The sequence below is a fragment of the Octopus bimaculoides genome, chromosome 3 (genome assembly GCF_046866305.1).
Source record: "Octopus bimaculoides isolate indiv1 chromosome 3, ASM4686630v1, whole genome shotgun sequence".
Lineage (NCBI taxonomy): Eukaryota > Metazoa > Mollusca > Cephalopoda > Octopoda > Octopodidae > Octopus > Octopus bimaculoides.
This window is the reverse complement of record NC_142930.1, coordinates 78,661,610-78,676,824: the sequence shown is the minus strand read 5'-3', so window position 1 is coordinate 78,676,824 and position 15,215 is coordinate 78,661,610. Positions and strand designations below refer to the sequence as shown.

General features: G+C 42.2%; 1 protein-coding gene across 2 annotated transcripts in view; it reads right to left on the bottom strand.

Moving 5' to 3' along the window:
* The window catches only part of LOC106881172 (uncharacterized), a 160,226-nt gene that overhangs the window by 69,961 nt on the left and 75,050 nt on the right, over nucleotides 1–15,215 (bottom strand). For both annotated transcript variants that reach the window (XM_052966313.2, XM_052966314.2), the window contains exon 8: nucleotides 14,477–14,584. In XM_052966313.2, the coding sequence (XP_052822273.1) occupies nucleotides 14,477–14,584 (108 nt within the window). The remainder of the gene's footprint in view (nucleotides 1–14,476; nucleotides 14,585–15,215) is intronic.

Here is a 15,215-nt window from a genome sequence, read left to right as displayed (position 1 = left end):
ATTGCACCTGAACATCTGCCACATACAAAAACTAACTTCCTAGTTAACCTTCCTTTGATATTGCTGCACCTCTTATGTGTCCATAGCTTTCACTGGGTACATTGTATAGAGTTTCTACCTACACCTTTTCTACAGATCGAGCAGGGCCATCTACTTGAAGGGGTCTGTGTTTTGTCTACCTTCCTACTTATTAGAACTTTGGTTTTAGCTAAGTTGACTCTAAGGCCCTTCAATTCTAGTCCCTGCTTCCACACCTGAAACTTCTCCTCTAGTTCTGATAGTGATTCAGCAATTAGTGCAAGGTCATCAGCATAGAGGAGCTCCCAAGGGCATCCTGTCTTGAATTCCTCTGTTATTGCCTGGAGGACAATGATAAATAGGAGGGGGCTGAGGACAGAACCTTGGTGGACCCCTACCTCTACCCAGAATTCTTCACCGTACTCGTTGCCAACCCTCACCTTACTGACAGCATTCCTGTACATGGCTTGAACAGCTCTCACTAACCATTCATCTATCCCTAGTTTCCTCATTGTCCACCAGATAAGGGATTGGGGGACCCTGTCAAAGGCTTTCTCCATGTCAACGAAAGCCAGGTACAGAGGTTTATCCTTGGCTAGGTATTTCTCCTGCAGCTGTCTTACCAGAAATATAGCATCAGTGGTGCTTTTTCATGGCACGAACCCAAACTGCATCTCATCTAAGCTGACTCACTCCCTAATTAGTTGGGCTATGACCCTCTCCGTGACTTTCATTACCTGATCCAACAACTTGATACCTCTGTAATCATTTGTATCTAAGGCATCACCTTTACCTTTGTAGCAGTTGACTATGGTGCTGCTACACCAGTCATTGGGTATGACTCCTTCGTGTACCACCTGGTTAACAATATGGGTGACTAGGCTATAGCCGACACTGCCAGATATTTTGAGCATCTCTGCAGTGATTCCTGATGGGCCGGGCGCTTTCCCTGTCCTCATACTCATAATTGCTTTATCTACCATGGAACTGTCAACTCGGATAGCTGGTCCCTCTGTTGGGTCGACATTTGGCAGACTCTCTTTCTCCCATTCATTCTCTTTATTGAGCAATCTTTCATAGTGGCATCTCCAAACCTCTTTCTTAGCAGCCTCATTAAGAACAAGCATACCATCATCCATGCGAACACATTTCTCTCCCACGACATCACGATTCTCTCTTACACACTGTCTTGCAACACGAAATACTTCAAGTTTTGGTCCTCATGGCGCAGAACATTGGCAAACTTTTTCTTAACTGCTTCCCCTCTGGCTAGATAAACCTGTCTCTTAGCTTCCCTTTTAGCAGTGTGATACACTTCCCTGCTACCTCCATTCTTCCAGTCCTTCCAAGCCTGTTTCTTTTGTCCGATAGCCCTGTCAACCACACTGTTCCACCACCAAGTTACTTTGGGTCGAGAAGAGACTTTACACCAGCCACAGATCTGACCGGTGGCACTCAGCAGGTTGTCCCGAAGGAACCTCCAGTTGTCTTCCATGTTGTGTGATGCTATATCCCCTTCTAATTTGTCAAATGCTTCAAGTAGTATGTCTCTAAATCTCTGTCCGTTTGCTGGATCTTTAAGTTTCCAAACCCTTCTCCGCCAAGCCGGTCTACTTCTGGGCATCCTTTTTACCTTGATCCCGAAGTCGCTAACTACTAATCTGTGTTGAGGGGTACATTGTTCAACAGGGAAGGTTTTGGCATTTATAAGTCGCCCTCTTTCCCTATTTCTGGCGAGGATGTAGTCGATTTGGCTAGAGTGTCTGCTGGAGCGGTAGGTGACTAGGTGACGGGCAGGTTTCCTGAAGTTGGTATTGCAAACCATAAGATCGGTTGCATCACAGAACTCCAGCAGTCTGGTTCCCTTCTCATTGTGGGAACCAAAGCCATAACCTCCATGAATGCCATGGAAGCGCCCTGCATGACGTCCAACATGACCATTGAAATTGCCAGCCACAAAGAGAAAGTCCCTGTCATTCGTCAATGAGGTAGTGTGCAAGAGGGTGTTGTAGAATTGGTCTTTCTGCCCATCCGGTAGCCCCGGTTGAGGGGCATAGGCCAAGATGATGGTAGCTAACCTATGATGAAGCACTAGCCTAATCTTAAGTACTCTGTCACATATTCTAACTACCTCAATTACCTTATCAACCCATTTCTCTGCTAGGAGTATTTCCATGCCCCCGATCCCGTCATTGTTCCCTGCCCAGAAAATCTTGTACTCGTGTTCTTTGCCTGTGAGGAACCTCACGGAACCTCCTCTCCATCTAACTTCTTGGATGCAGCACAAATCTACGCGTCTCCGTTCAAATATATATATATATATATATATATATATATATATATATATATATATATAAATATACGCACACACATATAGTTCATATATGAGAATCAGATATTCTCCGTATAGAGTAATGCGCAAGAAGTTTAAATTTGAGTGAGTAGAGAAGTAAATGTAAGGATGAGCAAGTAAGACAGGTCAATATATGAAGTATATTAAATACATGAAATATGAAAAATGTATATATGTATATATAAAGGTCCGACTTATACAGAATAGAAATGATATCAAGAATTAAAGGGGTTGAAGAAAAGTATTACAAATCCAACTGCTGTTTCTGGGGGCTCGGTTGATTTTTTCAACCCCTTTAATCCTTGATGTCATTTCTATCCTGTGTAAGTCGGACCTTTTTATATGTAAACATATATACATTTTTTTAATTTCATGTATTTAACATACTTCATAGATTGACCTGCTTTACTTGCTCATCCTTACATTTGTATATGTATATATATATATATATATATATATATATATATATATATATATATATATATATACAATTGCAGCATGGAAGGTGTTTATAAGCCATTTAAAAACACACAAAAACCATTAGATTCACTTTAACATTTAAATTTAATTTGTCAAAATATTTTCATTGCTTTGAAACCACAACCTGTTCACTGAGAGAATTCTATGCTGCATCTCAGTGAACAGGTCGTGGTTTCAAAGCAACGAAAATATTTTGACAAATTAAATTTAAATGTTGAAGTGAATCTAATGGTTTTTGTGTGTTTTTAAATGACTTATAAACACCTTCCACAGTGCAATTGTTTTTGTTTCAGCACACAATCTCAGATCAGGTCATTTGCTATGCAAGTACATCTCTGTAATACATACATACATATATATATATATATATATATATACATATATATATATATATATATATATATATATATATATATATATATATATATATATATATATATATATATATATATGTATGTATGTATATATATATATATATATATATTTGTTTTGCAAGATTTTTGATGTGAAATTGTGTGTTGAAACAGATGTTGTTGTACTTGGGGATGGTCATATTGCCAGTTTAGCCAATAGTGCGTGGAGATGATCAACAAGAGCAAAGTAGAGTTCCAAAAAGTCAACACAGAAGAACTGGACCTCCTACTTAGATTGACATATGACGATGTATATCTAGATAGATACGACCTTAGAGATTTCTGCCCTAGTAGACGTCTAAGAGGTAGACCACCCACAATTACCTCTATGGCTAGGAAGACCCCTATAGAGAGATGGAGTGGATGGACCAGAGCCATACGGACCCCCACTAATATCCACCAGGTAAAGAAAATGATCGCACATGCACTAGGAGCTAGTATAAAGGTCACCCTAAAAGGCCACACCTTTAAATTTAACAACAAATTATACGCCCAGGACGAAGGGGCAGCCATCGGTGTTAGTATCGCCGGTGATGTGGCCAATCTCTTCATGGTATGGTGGGACAGAAGGCTTAAGGAACGCCTGACACAGAACTCCATACTCGTGAATGTGTACTCTCGATATGTCGATGATATCAACTTAGTGGTAAAGACACCCTCACAAGAGAGTACCCCTGAAATAGAAATAGAAACTAAGACTATGGAGAGCATCCAGAAAATAGCTAACTCCATCCACCAGAGTATTAAAGTTACGATAGACTACCCTACTAAACACCCTAACCATAGATTACCTGTATTAGATACTGAACTCTGGCTAGAAACTAAGAACAATAAAACCAGAATCCTCCATTCACACTATACAAAACCTATGGCCTCCAAATACCTGATCCACCGGAACGCGGCTATTGCGGACAATGCCAAATTCAACATATTGATGGCAGACCTCGTCAGAGTAATGCGAAATGTCTCCTGCATGTGTGACCCTACAGAATTAAAGAGACATATACAACATTTCGTCCACCGCATGCAGTTCTCAGGTTACAGCCATAAAGAAAGGATCAGGGTATACAAAGGAGCTATGAAGAAGTTTGAAACAATCAAACGCAACGATAGGAATGGGATTTGCCCACTCTATAGGAGCAAATCATGGTACACCATAGAAAGGACTAAGAAGAAAATAGGGAAGGCAAGCTCATGGTACGATAGCCACAAGTACCAGAGCGTCATGTTCGTCGACACCACCCCTAGAGGTGAACTGGCGTACCGCTTTAGAAGGGCCCTAGACAAACTTAAGCTAAGAATTAAGGTTGTTGAAAGGCCAGGCAACCCTATTAAATCCCTTATCAGTAGAACATACCCTTTCAGTAGAACCCCCTGCACTGATAGGAACTGTATCGTATGTAGATTTAGCCCACAAACGAACTGCAAATCCAGAAATGTGGTCTATAGTATAAGATGTACAGAGGGACGATGCAGAAATAAGACAATGACATATGTAGGCGAAACAGCAAGGAGCATGGGGGAGCGGGCAAACGAACATTGGAGGGAACTTAAGGAAGGGAAGAACTCATCAGTTCTGTACCAGCATGCTGAGCAAGAACGTAGAGGCTCAATCAACAACATAAAAATTAAAATCTTATCTACACATAGCAGTGATGCAGCACTTAGACAAATTACTGAAGCTACACACATAATAGAAGAGAAACCTAGCCTGAATAGGAAACTAGAATGGAACACTAACACACACCACTAACAAACCACAAACCACAGCATGTGACAACATGTTACCCATAAACCAATAATAATATGAACAAAGTATAATACAATACATAGATAAACAAATGGAATTAAACACTACATACGTTAACAAAATTTAATTAAACACAAAAAAAAACAAAAAACACACACACACACACATGAACAAATAAATAAGTAAAAACAAATACAAACGAACACGTATTAACAGAGAATATAGGTGATACAGACACTCCCCATACACTCATGCACTTACAAAAGACACAGACACATTGAAGGACACGCATGCATAGACACATACAATAGGAATACAAAATACAAAATGGCTGATAGTTAGCAAGGTGAGACACACATAAGAAAGAAGGAAACAAAGGACCACTGATGAGGTCACAGAAGTGTGACGAAAGAACTCTGGCCGAAATAAGATTAAGATTAATGTAATATAAAGCTGAAGCAAATTAACACCAAATATACAGTGCGTGTGTTTTTATTGGCTAAACTGGCAATATGGCCATCCCCAAGTACAACAACATATATATATATATATATATATATATATATATATATATATATATATATATATATAATTGTTAAACAGGACATTGAATATTAAGGCAAACATTAAGGCAAGGCAAACATCTCAAGTAGTATATATATATATATATATATATATATATATATATATATATATATATATATATATATATATATATACTGGCAAATCTACCCATCTACGATGGAGGCATAAGATGAGGGAGGGAAGTCATAACAGCAGTATTATTGAGAAATGTGTAAATGGACTTGATAGATTACTGGGCGATGTCTTAGAGAAGTCATGTTATTGTTGGTGACACAGCATTCTATAGCAGCCATATGACGTGTTTGTGACTAAGTGACATGTGATGACAATTCACTCCCAAACTGAAATAGGCTCCCAGCCTCTGTATCATGAATGGTTATGTGGACCGCTCCTAACAAAGGCCAGAGCTTCTTTTGACCACTACATAAAAAGTATTAAGAAAAAATGTTATTTAATATACTTTTATTTTAGTTGCTTACACTATTTTATAATTGTTTACACTCTTATACATTCAAAGTTCACAAATTTCCTTATTTAAATTATGAATCATATTCCTTTCAATAATATCAATATGATTACAAAATTTCTTTGTAGATGATATTTTCTATTTGGCTGACACAAATTTTCAAATTACTTGCGTCCGTTGCTCTACTTATAGCAATGTATAACTGACTATGTGAAAACATCGGAGAGGGTAAAAATACACCTACACAATCTAAAGTCTGGCCCTGTGCCTTGTTTGCTGTGAATGCACAAGTGGAATCTTTAGGGTTACAAAAAATCAAACTAAGACTTACTTCTCACTGTTCTATGCAAATAATGTCAGGATGTTCTGGTACCATGGGTTATTTTGATTGACAAAACTGAGACGTAAACAACAGTTGCTTCGATTAGCTGTTTTGAATCCTGTTCAAGACTGACACGCTTCAATAACCACTAAATAATCACACATACTACACACTTTTTCCATTTTATTCACTATTAACCGTCCTCAGAACCCCCTTCATATCTACGATGGGGCCACAAACTATTTGGTGAAAATCCAGAGTTACTCATGTTCAGTGAATTTTTAATAAAAATGCGAAGGTGGTTTATCAATTCAAAAATCAATATCCCACAAAATAATCATACTTTCTGATTTTTTAATGCTAAAAACATTCCTGACGAACGTCTTCGTAATCTTGAAAAATATCATAACCAATTGGTCCAGTTGTCTAGCCGCGAAGAGGGAACAGATAAAGAGACAGACAGACATAACACCCATTATAGTAAGATAGCAAATTTGCTCATCTACAATGGGAAATAAAGGGATAGTATTGCAAATCTAAAACCTCTAAATTCACAAACTATATGGAGGGTGGAAATCCAGAGTTAATCCTCGTCACTGGAATTTTAAGGTAATTTATTAGCACAAAACTCAATATCCACTAAATAATCATATTTTTTCACATTTTTTTCACTAAAAATCTTCCTGATTACCTCCTTCGTAATCCTGATAAACATTGTGACCATTGGTCCAACCATTTGACCATGAAGAGGGAAATGATAGACAGACGTGTGGTATGACGTCAGTGTCTGGAAGGGCGAGTCAACCGGAAGGGGAAAAAGGGCAAGAGGGAGCCTCGATCGGGATTCGTGCCTTTTCGAACGGGGTTGTGCTCAGGACAAAACGTGTTAAGCGACGGTCTAGGTTTGGGAGAGGCAGCTGCTATTCCTGGTGTACTTTGGGTCGGGGCAAGCTTCAAGGATTGGCTACCGCAAGACAGACTCGCAGTCGAGGAAAGGAAAACCGAGGTAAGGCGATTACATCTACTCGTACGCACACACCACAAGCTATTTCGGCACCGAGGGAGACGTATACGGAGAGCGAGTACGCTGCCTTCGTAAAACTAGGAACGATTAGATGGGGGGGGGGGGGGGAGAACAGGTGGATGAGTACGCGGCGGAAGTGCGAAGACTGGCCATGCTGGCTGGGTTTACGGGAGAAGGCCTGGACAGAGCGGCGCGGCTGGCGTTTGTAAATGGATTCCCCGACGATGTAGGGATCCGATTGCAGCAGTTGCCTGGCGGGAGAAAGATGGCGCTCAGCGAGCTAGTAGCGCAAGCTCGTGTGTTGACATAGCACGTCGGACGGAAGCCGATAGAGATGGTGGCGACAGAGACGTGTTCTGACAGACGACAGCTTGAGAACGGCGTGAGGAAGCCTACCGAGCAACGACAGTGGCCGTTCTCGGGCCGGTGTTTCAAATGTCAGGGGCCGCACATGGCGAGGGAATGCGCCGAATCGGGGCCCGTCTGCTATCGATGCAGGAAGACTGGGCACATCGCCCGTGATTGCAACCAGGGAAACGACCGTGGGGAAGTTGCTGCCTCTCAAACTTTCCCCGCAACCAAGTAGAGGCGCTTGTGGAGGCGCTGCCCATGGTCGAAGTCGAGGTCGAGGGGAAGAAGTTCAAGGCCCTCGTCGACACGGGTTGCACGACTACCCTCGTGACGCCAAGGGTGGCGAAGAAATGGGATGGGACGAGTAGCGTCCGGGCGGTCGACGGTAGAGAGATCCGTTGCAGGGGCAGCTCCAGTCTGGAGATAGCGTTACCGAGCACGGCGCTGAGGCTACGGGTGATCGTGATCGACTATGTGATAGATGGGGTTGATGTCGTGTTGGGGATGGACGCCATCAACCGTCTTGGTGGTGTTAGGATTACAGGAGATGAGGTCACGTTCGGAAGCGTGGGGGCATCGTGCGCCGTGAGTCGGGACCGCCAGGGAGAGCAGAGCCCCTTCGAGGACAGCGCCGCTTACACCATCGAAGACAAAGATTTTCAGGTGGCGTTTGATGGTCGGAGGTGGATGATAGAGTGGCAATGGAAGGACAAGCCCCCACTACTAAAGAACAGGGTGAGCCGCTACCAGCATACGTTGAAAGGTCACGCCGGCATTGAGTTCGACGAGGAGGTAGAGAGATGGATCAAGGAAGGAGTCCTTGTCCCGTGGAAAGAAGAGGTGGTGAGTGGAGTGCTGTCTCTGATGGCGGTGGTGCAGCCGACGAAAGGAAAAGTCAGACCGGTGCTGGACTTTAGGGAACTGAACGACCATATATTGTGCCACACGGGATGGGAGGCAACGGACGTTACGTGTGTGGAGACAGTCGACCAAGGCAGCGACGATCGTCGACTTGAAGTCGGCATATTTGCAGCTCCGTGTGAGTGACAAGCTGTGGCAATACCAGCTGGTGCGGTACAAGGGCCGGACGTACTGTTTAACCAGGCTGGGTTTTGGGCTGAATTCCGCTCCGAAAATTATGGCGATGGTGCTCAAGTCCGTCCTAGGGAAAGAGGAGAGGATAAGGAAGGCCACCAGTTCCTACATCGACGACATTTTGGTTGACGAGACTGTAGTGCCAGCCACCGAGGTAGTGAGACACCTGAAGAGGTTCGGGCTGATTGCGAAGCCGCCTGAGTCGATGGTGGGGGGAGCTGCGCTGGGGCTGAAGCTACAAAAAGACAGATCGGGCGAGCTGGTATTCCGGAGAGGAAACGAGATCCCAGAGCTGAGTTCCAGTGTCAGCAGGAGAGAGTTGTTCTCGGTTTGTGGGAAGTTGATCGGACACTATCCGATCGCTTGTTGGTTGCGCATTGCATGTAGTCACATCAAGAGACGAGCAGAGGGGGAGAGTTGGAGTGACAAGGTAGGAGAGGCGACGGTGGCGATGATGCGGGAAATCCTGGAGAGAACGAGAGCGGAAGACCCGGTTAGAGGAAACTGGTATGTGCCCAAGACGGAGTGCGGGACGGTTTGGTGTGATGCTAGCATTATAGCAATAGGGGTTGTGTTGGAGATCGAAGGTGCTGAGGTGGAGGATGCGGCCTGGCTACAGAAAGCGGACGACTTCAACCACATCAATGTCGCCGAACTAGATGCGGTGCTGAAAGGGGTGAACTTGGCCCTGAGATGGGGACTGCGCTCGATCGAGATCCAGACGGATTCGGCCACCGTGGTCAGCTGGGTAGGAACAGTAATTACCAGTGAGAAGAGAGTCCAGACGAAAGGTGCCGCGGAGATGTTGGTGAAACGCCGCCTAGGAGTTCTGGGAGAGCTGATCGCTGAGTTCGGACTGAAGCTGAACGTGGTTTTCGTGCCTTCGGAAAGAAACAGGGCGGACGCACTGACCAGGGTGAAAAGGGCGTGGCTGGAGGAACCGGAGGAAGCAAGGAAAGGGATAGCGGCAGTGTGTCGGCTGGGTGACTCCAAACTGAAGGAGCTACATGCTATGCACCACTTGGGGGTGGATAGGACCCTGTATCTGGCGAAAATGGTTGATGCTGACGTCACTAGGAGAAACGTTAAGAAAGTGGTCGCGAAATGTGACAGATGCCAGTCCATTGACCCCGCCCCGGGTGGGCATGAGCAGGGGAACCTCTCAGTAGAGTGCAACTGGAGGAGACTGGCTGTGGATGTGACGCACTACCGTCAGGAAATGTATCTCAGCATGGTCGACTGCGGGCCGGGCCGGCTGGCCATTTGGAGGGAGCTGAGGACAGGCATTGCCGATGAGATTGCCCACATTCTGAACGGGATATTCTTGGAGAGGGGTCCTGTGGAAGAACTGCTAATGGACAACGGGGTGGCGTTTCGTTCGGAAGCGTTGGGAGAGATGCTTGACTGGTGGATGGTGCGACAATTATTTAGAGCAGCGCATAGGCCGAGTGGCAACGGAATCATTGAGAGGCACCATCGGATGATCAAGGCCATGGCTGAAAGGGCGCACATTTCGCCCCGGAAGCGGTCTACTGGTACAACATGTCTCCCCGATCTGGACAAGCGGAAGAGTCTGTGCCGCACAGAGCGGTGTTCAAATATGAATGGAGGCATCGCCGGAGTTCTGCGAGGAAGAGAAGTGACCCGCCGGCGTGAAAGTAGGGGAGGAAGTTTGGGTCAAGCCGCCGAAAGCGTGCTGCATATCACAATGGGGCAGGGGAACAGTGACAGCGGTCAATTCCAGAAACAATGTATCTGTGGATGGAATGCCGCGTCATGTGCTGGATCTGCGCAGGATAGCCACTTCGTCGGATGAAGAGCGCGATGGAAATGAGCCACCTAGCTTGAGAAGATCTCGACGTGTAGGGCGCCCGCCCGGTTGGATGGCGGACTTCGAATTGGAGTAGGGGTGAACGTGATCTTTAAGATCAGGGTGGCGTGTGGTATGACGTCAGTGACTGGGGAGGATGACCGGAAGGGCGAGTCGACCGGAAGGGGAAAAAGGGCAGAGGGAGCCTCGATCGGGATTCGTGCCCTTTTCGAACGGGGTTGTGGTCAGGACAAGACTGTTAAGCGATGGTCTAGGTTTGGGAGAGGCAGCTGCTATTCCTGGTGTACTTTGGGTCGGGGCAAGCTTCAAGGATTGGATACTGCAAGACAGACTCGCAGTCGAGGAAAGGAAAACCGAGGTAAGGCGATTACATCTACTCGTACGCACACACCACAAGACGGACATAACGCCCGTTTTAGTAAGACACACACACACACACAAAGTTCAAATTTACAGAAAACAAAAGATGAAGACAGGTGAAGGAACCACAAGTAGGTGTGTTAGTTTGAGACTTGGGAAGAATGGAAAAGTCTTTGATGCTTTGAGCCTTCGCTCTTCAACAGAAAGGATTGAGAAGGCAAAAAAGGAGGGAGAACAAAAAATACGGAGAGAGAAGAGAAATGTGTAGGGATTAATGGTTCAACATGATGAAATGACACTTTTTTGGAAGTGGCAGAGACATCAAAGGGCCGAGAGTTTAGTCAGGGAAATGTTGAAATGTCAGGGATACCTGCAAAAGTTGAACTGGTCCACAGTACATTGATAGATGCTTGCAAATTGATCAACTGCTTATATATATGTGTGTGTGTGTATATATAGATATATATATATATATATATTGTTCAAAGGATGAGGTATATATATATATATATATATATATTGTTCAAAGAATGAGGTATATGTATATATATATATATATATACTAGCAGCTAAGCCTGGTTTCACCCGGTCTGTTTGGATAATGTGGCTGTGATCGTTTTCAGTTAGGCATAATCTATAACAGCGTTTCTCAACCTTATCATTTCGGGCCCCGTTTTGATTGGAGCCTCCAGCTGTATGAAAAATTCCTCCCCTCCCCCCTGTCAGAAAACAGCTTCGCCTGTTCCCCCCCCCCCCTCCAAAAACAAAGAAAACCACCCTTTCTTGAAATTTTTTTTTTCCAACAGAACACCCCCCTTTCGGCTATGGTGAATACGAATCTGCAAAAAGATTGGCAAAAATCGACATTCCTAAATTATCCCCACCTCCATTTCCTTCATTTTGAACTTCTTTTGGAATTTTTTTTTCAAAATATGCGGAAAAATACGGAGATTATGATGCTGAAAAAAATTTCCAAAAATCTTTATATAATTTTTCTTTAAGAATTTTTTTTTTGTAAATATGCGGAAAAATTTGGACATTATGATTCAGACAAAAATTTCAAAACATTTCTGTATTTACGTTTACGGTTTTAGGGTAAGGGTCTTAGAGTTAGGGTTAGGGTTAGGGCTAGGGTTTTAGGGTTAGTGTTGGGGAAAAAAGTTAAAATTGAAAAAGTTGAGGGGGAAATTTCACAATGCCGATTTTTGGCAATTTTCCCGAATCTCCGTATCCGAAAACAGGGATTTTTTACAAAAAAAAATTTTTTTAATAAACAAATTTGGGAGAAAAGGAGGGGGGGTGCAGAAGTCTTTCCAAAATATCTTCGCAGAAAACAGCTTCAGGAGTTGTGAAGAAAGAATTTGTACGTAGTCTGTTTCTGAGAACTATTCTATTGGACTTCTGTCTAATCACATCTTTTAAGGTACGCTCACATACATAGAAAATGTGAGGTCATGGTAGAAAATGTTTACGATAGTTGATTTATGGAAAAGATTATGTTAAATTTTTGAAATGCAAATCTGTGAATGAAAATTAAGTTCAGACCTCTACATGGTAGGTAGACCTGGTAGAAATAGCAGCCAAATCACCCTACTGTATTAATGCGACAATTCTGCGTATTATGTAGTTTGAATGAGAAACTGTAACTAAAGATGAAGATAATTAACTCCACAAAGAGGTGAAAGAAGAGAGACAGCATAGCGAAAGTTTTGGCTGACTGTCATCCTGTAGTCCCCTTGTTGCTGTGTGGGCAACTGGTTGTTTTAATGGCGGAAGAAAGAGGAGATTTGCATTAAAAAATGTTTTAATCGATTTTCTCAGTAAGTATGGGGGCTAGGAAAAAAATATAAGAGGCATTAAGAAGGTGACGTTAATAATTGCTTTAACAGTTAGAAAATGTTTGACATTTCAATCATCACCAAAAAATGAAGCTGTAAGAATTTACGGGGAAATTGTATGTAAGAAGTAAAGCAGAAATGATTTGTAATTGTACTGCCAAAGTTCTGCAACTTAATAGCAGACATATCCAATTTGAGAAAAGTGAAGATAAAAGTCATTGTTATACGCTTATACAAAAAATAGACACGTACCTTTTTAGAAAACAAAATGTGGCTGAGAGCTATTGTATTAGACGTTTGTTTAATCAGAGCAGAAATTGAAAGAAGATATATGAGATAGACGTGTGTGTGTGTGTGTGTGCTTTTGTGGATAATTTGGCGGGAGTTTTGCAGTCAGCACGAGGTGGTTTGTGTTTATCTCTCAAGTCGAATTGTGAATTTGTCTGTAATAGCAATGCCAGAACAAGTGAAAATATTTTTTTTAATATATGGTTGGGGAAAAAAGGGGATCTTCTGAAGTCGGTGTGAAAGCGAAAGAGACAGAGAGAGTGCGGTTGTATCAGTGAAGTTCTCTTGAAGTTGCATGAGACGGAAGAATTGATGTGCGTGCGTGCGCATGTGTGTGTTTGATGGGGTGTGCAAGACAGAATGTGTGGTGTGTATATAAATTGCTTTTGTGAGTGTGTGTGAAGAGACAGAGAGAGTAATGTTGATGATGTGTGTGCATATGAGAGAGAGAGATTATATGTATATATGTATGAATGGCTTAAGTGACACACACTCACATACACGCACGCACGCACGCAAGTTGTTTTAATTGATTTTCTCTGTAAGTATGGGGGCTAGGAAAAAATAGAAAGTGCGTTCCAATCTATGCACCCGTCTCCACATGTGTGCCATTTTCACACAAATCCACCCAGCCGTTTGGTCGTGAACCTCAAGACGAGAAAGAATACAACGTTCGGCCAACTTCAATTTATATTATAGATAAATCATTAATTAGAGAACAAACATCAAATTTGGGCCAACGACTTTATATAACCCCATGCTTGTATACATTTCCTCATATACAAATAATACCGTGGCCTTCAACACATAAAAAGAAATACATATATATAAGCACAGAAGGTAAAAAATATATATGCACATATAAAAATATAAAATATATAGAAGGGCCTGTCAAGAAAAAGTATATATAAATCGACTAAAGTAGGTGATCAAAATGAATTACTAAAACATATCAACTGTCTAAAAAATTTTTTTACTCCTCGATTAAAAATATAACAAAATAGTTTGTTTTTAAAAATGAAGCAATCCATGGTAGATCCATGGTAGCTTTTTCCCTTCAAAGTACTTGATATAGTTACTTGCTACTGCCACCCTTCCAGGTCTATTTCTTTGCTCCAATGGCCCAGTCAAGTGCACTGTTCTACCACCATGCCACCCTAGGTTTGGTTGGGACTTTACATCAGCCACAAATTTGGTCTGTATGTGCACACATGCACACACACACACACACATACACGAATAGGGGAGAGCAAAATATTATAAAATTCATGTTATTATGATGTTAAATAGCAGTCAACTTACTGATAAATTAAAAAGTTCTTTCCCAGTTTGTACATCCCACAGCTTTGCATCTGTATCCATACTGCCAGTTGCAACTATAGTGCTTTGGGGGTTAAAACTCAAACATACCTGGCAAAAGTTTTAAAAAATATAACACGAATCAGTATGATTATTCACATATTTATTCTTAATGTGTCTGGGCAGGTTCAGATGCAAAATATGTTGGTTGCAGTGGTGTATGTCATAGGAGAATAACTTCTTTATTTTACAATGATGGTATGTTCAACACATTTGGCTCATTGGCACACAGGATTCTGGGACACTAGTGTTTCAATATGTTGTCTCATCAGCTGGACAGACACTGCAGCAATCAGCATATTTTTGAGTCTGAACCTGCCTAGATGTATTAAGAATAAATAAGCAAATAATTTATCCAGGTCCTGCTGGAACGTGGTACAAATAATGATTTTTTAATGAATCAGTGTGTAAATGTCTTTTTAAAACAAAGTGTCTGGACTTGAATTCATAGAAAATGAAAGTAATACCATAAAAGGGGATCTCACATCTATTTCAATGAACAAGAACTGCAGTTGTTTGATAAACTACTTATTCATTGAATTTTGTATTATTAAGTAAGTGGTCGAGTGTTCCATAAAAATTTGTACACTTAATGTAATGCACAGACAGAATCATATTAACATTGTGTGTGACAAGGATTGCCCTCAAATCATGGATAAAGTCTATTCAACAGGTTATCACA